This window comes from Falco naumanni, chromosome 15 (assembly GCF_017639655.2).
Source record: "Falco naumanni isolate bFalNau1 chromosome 15, bFalNau1.pat, whole genome shotgun sequence".
Classification (NCBI taxonomy): Eukaryota; Metazoa; Chordata; class Aves; order Falconiformes; family Falconidae; genus Falco; species Falco naumanni.
In genome coordinates this window covers 4784234-4796429 of record NC_054068.1, presented here as the reverse complement: position 1 = coordinate 4796429, position 12196 = coordinate 4784234, and the positions used below count along the sequence as shown (strand labels likewise).

The 12196-nt window shown below is 35.4% G+C and overlaps 1 protein-coding gene across 2 annotated transcripts in view; it reads left to right on the top strand.

Moving 5' to 3' along the window:
• The window catches only part of CDH13 (cadherin 13), a 504987-nt gene that overhangs the window by 289195 nt on the left and 203596 nt on the right, over positions 1–12196 (top strand). For both annotated transcript variants that reach the window (XM_040614995.1, XM_040614994.1), the window contains exon 6: positions 4491–4635. In XM_040614995.1, the coding sequence (XP_040470929.1) occupies positions 4491–4635 (145 nt within the window). The remainder of the gene's footprint in view (positions 1–4490; positions 4636–12196) is intronic.

Below are 12196 nucleotides of genomic sequence, written 5' to 3'. Positions count from 1 at the left end.
CTGTCTCCTGAGGTGGGGCTGCCATGGAAGTGGCTGGAGCTGGCTGTCCCCATCCCCGAGCAGCCCTGACCTTGCCTCACAGAAGCCCTGCAGCCCACACTGCCAACATCCAGGTATGGACACCCAGTTGGACACCCAATGCACCTGCGTGCTCCTGACCATAGGGACCTTGTGCTTCTGCAAAGCTGCTGGTTTTACACACAGGAACCGCTGGTGGTTTTTGGTTGGTTTGTTGTTCTTAGGTGGTTTTTTTTCAGGGTGAGGTTGGGTACAAGGAAGATGTAGAAAAACTACCCATTAATCAAGTGGAAGAATTCTGTAAGAAACATGCTTATCAGCAACAAATTGGAAATTAAAACTAGAAGGCAGTTAATGACTAAAGAACCTGTATTAGACTTCAAAGATAATTAAGTACTAAAAAATATTCCAGATTTACTTATGAAAACCTTTAAATTTATAATGTAATTTTGTGTGCACTATTGGCTGGCTGGCTGGCTGCAAATAAAAATAGACATTTATATGCAGAGAAGGAAGGTGGCTATCCAGAATCATTTCACCAAAAGCAATAAATGAATGAAAACAACTGTTCTGTGAAGAAAAACCTTTGAAATTACTTTAAGTAATGGTAAGAATGACACTGGTTATCTTTTCCAGTAAATGCTGTTGCTGACTGAGGAGTGGAAGGGAATTAAGACTATATAAAATAAAGCAGAGTGCTTAAAATGGTTTGTGCAGCTGTGACTATGCTTACTAAACTTCTGGTAATAACATCATATTTGGAGTGATGAGAAAGATCCTCACATCGCATAAGGTGAGGGAAATTGCATGGGAAGTCAAGAAGTCCCTTTTGAAAAGGGAGAATATTGAGTAAGAATTTGTCTAGACAAAGAGGTTAAAAAACTATTACTGCTTTCAGTTTTCAGTTTTATATTGCTTTTCCCTGTGTTATTGATGTGCTTAATTTTATCAGTGTTTCTCCGCTGCATTAGAAGCAATAGCCAAAGTCTGCTTTATATCCTATCATGGAGACTTGTGTTGTGAAGTGTAACAGTTCTTATAAACCCTTGATTATCCTTTGTAGTTTTCATGTGTATACTTTTGTCAAAAATGAAATTGGGATTTAGCCTCAAGTGTTCCAGAAAATACATTTTGTTAGATTATGATGAACATAACTTCATCATAATGGATATAATTCCATAACTTTTAAGATTGATTATGCTTTCAATGTTTCAGGTTATCCAGTTTTCACATAATAAATAGCTATAGAGCTCTGCAGATTTTTATTTTTTTTTGTCAATTTGTCCAAGTCTGTCTTTATGCTTACTGCTTTTCCTTAGGGATATGTTGTTATAATCAGGTAGGAACTTAGATACTTTATGAATGTTCAATTGCAATCTTTTGCTGTCAAAAGAATGGTTGAAGTATCTTTCATACATCAGTCAAGTTTTACATGAAAACTAGATAGGCTTTCCTGCCTTTCCTCTTTATTGAAAGACTGAAATCTCACTCTTCTGATAGTTAGGCACAATCTAATTTCCCACCTGGTTTTATTTACAGCCTGTTCAAAGTAATTTGTTTTTTGTGCCAACATTGTCTTTACTTGAATGCTTCTTTCTCTTGTATGTGTTGAGTTTTTTGAATTAACAATATACTTCAGTTGCTGTTTTGTTACTTCTTTGTGGTGTTTTTGGGGTTTGTGGGTGGTGAGGCTTTATGGATTTCAGGGGGTTGGTTGTTTTTGTGTCATTGGGGCAAGATAAGATATACGGCAGCTTCTTTCACAAACTACTCATATAAATATAGATGGTCATAATTTCAGTGCTACAGGCTTTTATTTTAAAAACATTGTAGAAGACTGTTTAAAAGGAGCTGGTGAATTAACTCACGATGCTTAGGATGAGCCTGGAAATTATTGTACAAAGACTAATAAAGCCGTCTGTCATCTTAGCAAAATAAAGCAGATATTGTGTAACTGTTCCTGTGGACCTATCATGCCAGCTTTTTTGGCCAGCTGGTCTCGGGCACAGTGGACTTGGCAATGATAAAGAAAATATATTTCAGTCATTAGTAAGTATCTCCTGTTCTCTTCCTTAATCTGTGCAAGTCTTGGGAAAAAAAAAAAACCCACCCTAGCATTAGATCAGCCTTTGTTGTAGACGACTTAAAATTTGATAAAGCAGCTGAAGTAGTTTTTTTTAATTTAGCAAAGCCTTTGTTCTTTCCAGTGAGCAGTATAGTCACTTAATATTGAGAGATAGATTAAGAGCAAATCATCTTGAATTTGAAAATGAATTTGCTGGAATTTCACAGAGAAATATTGCTATTCTTCCATTCCCCAAAGCAATTAACATAGTTCTGATGAGTCAACATTTACTAAGATAAAGCATCCAGCTCTGGAGCCCTTAGCACAGGAAGGGCATGGACCTGTTGGAGCAGGTCCAAAGGAGGCCAGAAAAATTATCAGAGGGATGGAACCCTCTGCTCTTAAGAAAGTTTTGTAGAGTTGGGGTTGTTCAGCCTGCAGAAGAGAAGGCTCTAGGTGCACCTTTTTGCGGCATTTCAGTACTTAAAAGGGGCTCATAAGAAAGATAGGGACAAACTTTTTAGCAGGGTCTGTTACAATAAGACAAGGGGTAATGGTTTTAAACTAAAAGAAGGTAGATTTAGACCCGTTGGAAGGAAGAATTTTTTTATGGTCAGGGTGGTAAAACATGGGCACAGGTCACCCAGAGAGGTGGTAGGTGCCCCATCCCTGGAAACATTCAAGGTCAGGTTGGACGGGGCTCTGAGCAACCTGATCTAGTTGAAGATGTCCCTGCCCATGGAAGGGGGCTGCACTAAATGACCTTTAAATGTCCCTCCCAACTCGAACTATTCTACGATTCTTTTTGTCAGCAGTTTCCAACTGTATCTAAAACTGTATTGAGCTTTAATGTAGTTTAGTAATAAGACTGCATTTTTCTGTAGTTCCCATCACATCATCTGTAATCCTACGTTGACTTTAGAGTGCAGAGTTAAACAAGCCCTGGAAATTGAAGGAGCATGTTTCCCATAAAGTTTCAGCTGTGCCAATGCCCCATGAATCATCTTTCTTCACATCAGAGTATTTGTTTGCTTTTATGCTGTTAAGCTATATATCCACTAAAAAATAAGGCTTGCAAGAACAATCGCTAAAGAAGTGAGGGTAAGCTGTGAGCAGATGTTAAAATGGACTGTGACACTATTTACAAATAGTGTACGTGAGTAGATAGTTTACTCATAACAAATACTCCTACTCACACCCAGCACATTGAGTTATAACAGTGGAATGTATTTATAAACCTAACAAAATACAGAGACATGTGATAATAAGCCATCCATTTTAATAAGGAATTAGCATTCTGACCTAATTCTTCCCCAGTAGGATTTATCACTAACTTATAAATAACTTACAGGTATAAGACATGGCAATGAGGAATAAATTAGCAGAATAAACAAAATGCTCAGAGATTTCCAGCCCCTGCTGCTACCACTTTCTCAGGGAAACACTGGAAGAGAGTGATATTAACATCTCTGCTCAGGTTCATTTTCTGGCTGGCTTAGCTCCAATAAAGATTGAGTCCGGGGACGAATAGGGTAGGTGAAAATGATCACTGTGTCTCTAATATGTTTATTGCTGTATTTTACTGATGTCTTGGTGAGAGGAGAGAATTGCAGGTACAGCATGCAGGTGCAATCTAAATTGATCTTTTCTGTTGTCTTAGTAGTTTTGGCATAGTTTGCCCTAATGACTGAATAAGTTTTGGTAACTCATTGTGACTTTCCATTGCAAGTGGAGGCACGGTTGTTTGAAATACACCTGGTTGTTTGAAATCAAGGAAGTCCAAACAAATCTTCAGCTGCATATGTCAGCTTTAAGTTCAATAGATGCTTTTGTACATTGCACTGTGAGTGTATATACCAGCTTATATAAGACTGCATATGTTCTGCCCTTCTACAACCTATTAGAAAAGCTGGAAAACTGTCAACATTGCCTAACATAATACTTCATGTCATCATCATTGAGAATTTCTTTTTTTAATATGTCCAATGCATTATTGCTTCTTTCAGTTGGGCATTAGGAAACGTATCAATTGTACTGTGATAGTTCTATATGTGTCTACTCTAAATGTGTATGGAAAAAGTAAAGAAAAATTTAACTAAATCTTCACATGATTACTATCAAATTAAAGGGATTCTTTTTTCTTATACTTAAGTAATTTCACTCTTTAGGGAATATGGCATTTCAAGCTGCCAAAGGGGTATCCTGATTTAAACATACAGCTGTCTTTGTTTTGCTTAGATTGCAAATGTACTGTGAGCCTGGTCCAAAAGAATGGGCTTCTAGCAGTATCCTTGGCAGGGTCTGGTTACAGCAGCAATGATCTCAGCTATTAATTTTTTTTTTTCTTACTCTTTGCTCACAGTGATAGTGAACTAATGAATTTACTCCTCTCCTTTTGTTCACACAGCTTGAAGTTGAGGTCACAGATTTAAGTGGGAAAACCATTGATGGTCCAGTCCGCCTAGATATTTCTGTTATTGATCAAAATGATAACAGGCCGATGTTCAAAGAAGGACCCTATGTTGGTCATGTCATGGAGGGATCCCCTACAGGTAAGTCCATGTCAATAATACATCTAAAAATAATGCCTGAACAAATTCTATGTTGATAAATGCATTATTATCATACTGTACAACTTTTCTTGCTGAGTTCGTGGCTCCTTCCTCTGCATAAAAAGGTGGGAGTAGCGCTTCAGGAAAACAGGTAATGATTTTAGAAAAACAGTCAACTCTGTGCAGTAAAAAAGAAAAAAAAAAAAACAAAAACAAACAAACAACAACAACAACAAAAAAACCAATCCAAAACACATAGTTTGGAATGAAAACTTTGATCTGGGTTTACATTTTTATATTTATATCTGGAATCAACAAAGATATTGCCTTGGATATGGTTAAGATTCAGACCAAATTACATGTACAATTTCAGTTCAGAGTTGGAATTCCACCTTTTTCTCTGTAAGATTAGCTGCTGGAAGGGTCCTTTTTATCTGTTTATATAGCATGAGGCTAGGTAAATAATAGGAATAAATGGTAAGTGCATTATGAATATGTTTATGTTGTAAGGCAGATTGAAATAGTGAACAATGTATCTTGTGTAAACGCTGATACAACAGTTGCAACAAAATAAAAACACACTTAGAGTATTAAAGTTAGCAGTGAAAATTTTCTGATTAAATTCACTGCTGGTTTTGTCTGATGATGAAATTCCATAAGAATAAGATATTGTTCCAAATTTCAGTTTAGGTACAACCATTGTAGCTAAACTCTTTCTACAGGTGAAGGTTGAATTAGTTTTCTTCAACTGCTGTCCTTAGCTGTTGTGCAATTTTGTTGTGAGCTATTAAGTAGCTGTTGCATTCCGCTTAAGAGGTATCTCCACTGCATTCGTAAGCAGTAATTGTCTGATCAGATTATGTTATGAAGTTAACCTGGATCTTGGTGAAAGAAATCTAAAACAGTAGACGTTCCTATTAATATCAGCAGAGTGACAGTGATTTAATTGAGATCAGAGTTTTGGGTTATATATTTGCATGTCTTTCATTGAACACAAGGTCTTATCCTCCTTATACAGTCAAAGCTGTGAGTATAGACATAAGGTTTTGGCTGTATAGACGTACTGGAATACTTTGAAATGAACGCTGGGATCAAGTATGTTATATTTTTATGAATATTTAATATTCATTGAAGCTTAATGTGGTGACATGTGCTTTGTTTACTCTGAACAAGGATAGACATTACCTTTCACTTCCTCGTATTACATATTGATAAGACTAGAAGTTCTTCTTTGTCCTTATTTTATTATTTATGTAGTTTCTAGGAATCTTGTAACCTTTGTAGTGAGTTTTGCATTTTTATGTATAGTTGCCATTGTTTGAAATGCTGCAGGTATGAAATGCATTATGAGCTGCTCCTTCATCAGATTAGAAAGAGCTTTCAGGTAAATGTTCTTTTAACTTAGTTGGGACAAGCCTGTAATGAACCAATTGACCACCTTTTCCTTCAGACAAGAAATGTGCTTCATCCTTGTGAACTACGGTTGCAAGTAGAACACTTTTTCTCTTGTAGGTCTCTTGTACGTTCTTTATTTCAGGTATTGATCACTTATTCAAATTTCAAAAGAAACTTCCATATACTGTCCCACTTCCATTCCCTCTGTGTTGTAACAAAAGTTTCATAACTAACTGAGAATATATTGCTAACAAATGTCAGAGATGTCTTTGCACAGTCAATAGTATGTGTGACTATCTAATTGGATCAAGGGACCAATGTTTTGATTTAAACTACAGCATCTTGTCATGCCCATTTAGATACGCATTTCTAGACCACTAAGTAGGATGATGTAGTTCTAGTCAATTCACAGCCCCTACATCCAGTATTTCAGCAAAAGAAAGCGATCCCAAACAGCTCATACTCTGCAGTTTTTAAGCTTTAATCCTGCTCATAGTATACAAGCTCTGGGTACGAGTTGTGAGTTCCTCCAAGTCTTTCAGTGGCCTCATCTCTTTCCATCAAAGCAGAAGTTTTCACCTCTTATGTACCATGTGCCCCTCCCAAACAATATTTGGTCTAAGGTTTGGCTTTGTTAATTCAAGGTTATAGGGAAATATTTACCTGTAATCTGCTCAGTGTTCCCTCTTTACTCAAACTATATACCAAGTTTCTTTTCTCTGCCAAGGACTTTTAATTTTTAACTGGTGGTTCCCTATTTTTGTTCATCTATAAACTATCCTTGCTTTTCCTTTCTTTCACTCCTTATACTGAAGTTTATCCTTCTGATTCAGTAGATAGGTTTCTCAGTCCAACTTCCAGTGAATTCTGTAATTGTTTTTATCCCTTTTCTTTTCTTGCTGCACTTTGGTATTTATCCACATAACACTTGGAATTTTGGTTGTCTACCTGTTAGTCAAAGTCTGAATAGTTTTTCTCAACTTCATCTTTTTCTTATCCTCTCCCTCTTTCCCCAGGTATTCATCACATTAAACTTTATAACCTCATTTTGCTGGTGTCAAGAACACCAATACTTGCAAAATTATTTTGTGCAAAAGTGAGCCTGTAGAATCAGATTTAGCTAGAATCTGTCATAGTTCTCTGTGCAGATGGCACCCAGCCAACCAAGTTTTCATGTTGTTTACTTCTGTTTTCCATAGTTCTTCCAATTTTATGACATATATCCTAAAAATATTCATCAGGTTCTGCTGTCTTGCTGATCCCAATCAATAGTTGCACTGCACAGCTTGATAGAAGTCTTATGTGTGTGTGTTTGCATGTATGATTCCTGATTTCTTCTTTTAGATTAAAATTGTATTGTATTTCTTTTTTGAAGTTCCAAAAGAAAGGCTCCACATTATATGCATAACCTTATTTCCTGTCACAGCCACCTTTTTCTTCAAGCTCTAAATCAAATCCGTTCACTGAAAAAGTCTTCTGCTGAAAAATAAACAATGTTCTTATAAGACAGATCTTGGATCTGTCTTCGTGATCGCTGGGTTAAAGTGTAAATGCCCATGGATTTCAATAATTCAATGATGAGAGATGCATAATTATGTTGAGAAAGTTATAGGTGTACTGGACTATGAAACTTGCCTGAAGGATTTTGAGGCCTTGTTAAGGGATTTGGATGATATTATTATCTTGCTTTAAATTATTCATTGCCAGGTTCCTGTGTGTTTTCCTGTGGGACCATAATTTTAGTAGTCACAAACCAAATAGAGTTTTCTAGTGACTTTCCACTTATTTATTGCTCTAAAGCTGAACTTATATGTTGTCTATTTTTCATCAGAAATATCAGTGATTTACTAATAAATAAATCTTGGGAGAGAGTGAGGATCACAAATTTATTTCTATAAATCTTAATTTTAATATTCAAGTTAATGTTTATATTGGAGTTCCTTGATGTTGCTGTAAGACACATGATCCAACTTTTTATTGTTTTTCAAAATGGCTTTTTTCCTTAATGATTTGAAGGTTTAGTTTCTTAATTAGGGAAAGACACAGAAATTACTGTGAAATATTATGCCAAGCTTGTTTTAGGGACCCTCCTTTCTGTGCCATTGGAGATAGGTACAAGTGGAAAAACCCAAAAGAAAATGGAGATAGTGTGTAATTCTTGTATTGATTTAATCTGTCTATGAATAATTAAAGGATCTTTTTCTGTGTAGTCCCAGTGAGGATGTGTTTTGATGGTGTTAAATACATTTTCTGTGTTACTAAGGCCATGCACCTTCTTTTGTTGCATGTGTGATTTTTTGAACTCACAGTAAGCACCGCAGGTTATTTGGACATCTACGATTTGTGTGTCGTGACTTTACTACAGAAGCAAATACCTGGGTGTAATTACTAAAAATATAAAATTGTATGTCTATTACATGAATTAATATTAATCTGAATTTCAAGCTAGGGCTTGCCATAGGTTATAATTAACTATTAAAATATGTGAGTAGTAGGTGGTATAGTAATGTATTTCTTGCCTGATATGTCTTTTCAGAAGAAATTTAATTATATAGTTAGTTAACAGGTAACATGGAAAATTATCCTGTTCCTGGAAATAGCCTGGAGTCAAATTGTAACAAAAGTAAACTCAAATGTATACTTAAAGTGACCACAGATGTTTTCAGATTTCTATTAGGGTATCTTTTCCTGGATAAACTGCAAATTTGGAGGCTATTTATTTTAAAAAACAAAAAAACAAAAACCCCCAAAAACAAACAAACAAAAACCCACGAAAAAAACCCAAAACCACCCCAGAAACCAACAGAGAAATAGTTTGTACTTTTTTTTAAAGTCTATAATTTTTGTATGAGACTGAAGTCAGCCTCATAACTAGTAAAAAAATTTGGGTCTGATGCAGTAACACCTATGGCAGTTTTTCTACTAACTGTAATGGGTTTTGCGTTAACTGTACTGCTGATTTCTTACATTTTTATTTTCTAAGCTATGACTCATTTTATTTCTTACAGATCTCTGATCTATCCAGCTGCCAACTCTAGGGTTTAGGATCTGTGTCCTGCTGCAGACTTGCCTCAGTACATTAATGATAGTGGCTGTAATCTTATAGATTACATAGGCAGACAGAAACATTTGGACATCTCACTCTTTTTAAAGGTTGGAAAATGAAGGCTGGTTAAATGAACTTGGCAGCCATCTCCTTTCACTTGCTGGAGGCATTTAACAGAAATTATTTTAAACACATTTGACATTATGTGGCTTGTAACAATATGCTACAAGCGCAGTGGGGTAAAAACTGCAGAGGTTGGGAAAATTGTTTGAGAATTACATTAAAAAAAAATAACTTGTTTTCCATGATGTACAATAGCCTGAATGCCTTTGTATTCTGGTCGAGGAGCCCCAGATCAGTACTGACAGAGGTCTATAAATTATTGCTAGAAATAAAGGGACATTTGAAGACATTTAGAGAGGAAGCAGAAGGAATTAAGGTGGGTAGCCTAAAGGGTTGTTCAGTATCATAAAATAATAATTTGCAAAAACGGATAAAGCATGAGGAAGGGTCTGAAGCACTAAGTATTATTGATAGCTCTGCATTGTGTAATAATAGTGCATTGATATGGTTCAGATAAATGAAAACTGGTTCTAAAGATGGCAGCTTCTTATCAAGAACAACCTGTCAAAGTGTTGGTTGGTTGGTATTTGTTTTATACTTAACCTAACAAGAAGAAGATTTGTACATGAATGAATATAAATGAGATTGAATATGATAGATGAAAATCAAAAGATACCAGGATAGGTAAATATGGGTAGGCAGGCCTAACAAAGTTGCGGAGATATACAAGGCATCGTTCTTTGATATGCATCTGCTGTCATCTTTGGTAGGTTTCCAATACTACGACAGTATTTTCTGGAGTGTGTTTTTTTTTTGTTCTGTGTAATCCTTGCTGGGTTATGGAGTAAGAAGGCTACAAAACCTGTAAAATTAATAAAATTGCATTGAATTTGGTGAAGTGTTTAGGCCTACTTCTTCCTTTTGACCTAGAAATCCAGCAACATGGAGGGAAATGCAAAGGTGCTTTTAAGTGTTTTCTTTTAACCAAAATATTAAAATTAAAAAAAGAAATTTCACAAAGAGTCATTAGAAGATAATAGTAAGGGATATAGTTTCTTGTTATGTAGGTAAAAGTAACATCTGAAATTTCACAGTGTCTTCTGATTTTTCCAGCATCAGTGGTGAGATGATATTTCATGCTTTTTTTGTCACAGAAGTTACTGCGTTCTGCATATACATGCATTTTTTAGTGGCAGGTTTTTTTAATGCATTGCACATGTTTTAAAAATAAGAATACACTTTCTGGAAGATTAAATTGGAGGGGTAGTTCAGGATATCAAATCCTAAATAGCATGAAAACCCAGATAGTGTCAACATCACCCTGTTAGAGCAAGCACTAATCATCAATTTATGGTCTAGGTCTGAAGTTGGATGTGGGTTGCATATGTTTATTGTGCTGATGATTCTTACTGTGCTGAATTTTACTGAAAGTATGATGGGAAGCTTCACAAAGCTTTTGAGAGTTCTATGCAGAAAATTTGCAATTGGTTTAGTGGGATGCAACCATTGTGTAAAACTATTTCACCAAGCAAAACGCTTCCTAAGCAAAGTAGTCTGGGGCAAATACTTGAAAAACAATTTGAGTGTAGATAGAGTTCATGACCATAATGAGAATAAAATATGGTTTGTTTGAATAAGAATGGCAGAAAACTGTAATCGAAGCAAAGATGTACATTTTGATGGGTCTCAAAGTGCACTTTTAAGTAAAGGCACGTGCCTGAAATACTGCTGATGCTAATGATTGTCTTAAAACAATGAAAAAACGAGTTTGAGACAGTAACAGAAATGGTTTTCTGCTTACAATGTATAAGGAGAACCGACTACTTACAAATGCTTTTTGACAGTTCTTGTAATAAGAGAATTATAATGAACTCTTTGGGGTATTCAGCTTTACGAAAATTAATATTACCACTGGGTTTACCAAGGAAAATAAGAAACAAAGATTTAATTTTCATATGATCGAAGCTTGCATTTATGCATTGTAGAAATGCTTTTTATGATATGGGAATATTGATGCATTTTAATACTAGAAAGTAAAATATTGCACTTTGCTGTAAATTTTAATTATAGGAGTCTCACTACATAATAAATTAAGTCCTTAATAGCCTGCCTGCTAGATCCTGTCTTGGTCTCAATTGGGTGGGCATGATCTGCTAACCCTGAGGAATATATTTGTCCCATATTGTACTTACTATACTGGTATAATCAATTTTTTTTTTTTCTCTCAAGCTAAGCAAAAGATGATTTCAACTTTTTTTATTATTATTATTTGTTCTTTTTGTTTGCAACAAACAAAAAATCAGCTTGTACAGATAAGGTTCAGCTTTATACCCTGCGTATAAACCAGAGCTCTGACTAAAAGCTTTGTTGAAAACTGAAGTGCTCTTTACATCCCCTCTTAGGGATGATGCTTTATCTGTTTTTGAAGACCTATCAATTCATTTTCAGTTTCTGCCTGTTGGCTGCTAAAGGTATGTAATGTGTGAGCTCATTATTTCATATTTAAATATTCATACTTTAAAAAAAAAATCAGCAGAAGTATATATAGATCTGAACTGCAAAGCTCAAATGTCTCCATAAGTCCACCTCAAAACTATCTCAAAATTAAATGTTTGAACCGGAGTTTTTTTTAATCAGAGCAGTGTCTCTTGGAGCAATACTTTGATTTTAGAAGAGGTTTGAGATGTCAAGTGCTACACATTTAATTATGAAACTTACTGCTATAAGCTTTTATGGAAAACAAAAGTATAAATTGGTTCAAGGAATTTGATAAATCCAGGGAGAAAGATTCAGAAGCGACTTGGTTAATCAGCACAGTGGTACTTAAAGAGACTGTGGCGTAGGACGCCTCTGAGTTAAAGGAAGCAAAAGAATGTAGAAAAGTGTATCTTTGGAAAAACAAGCCTTTTTCACATACCTTTTCCCAAGGTCTCTGCTGGTGGAGTTGGGATGCTGGGCTTTGAGTATGACTCATCATTCTGTGTATGAATATGTGTAGTTTTGTGTGTACTTTAAAAATTATGGATGATAAACTTTCAACAATTTTTTCTTGGGATT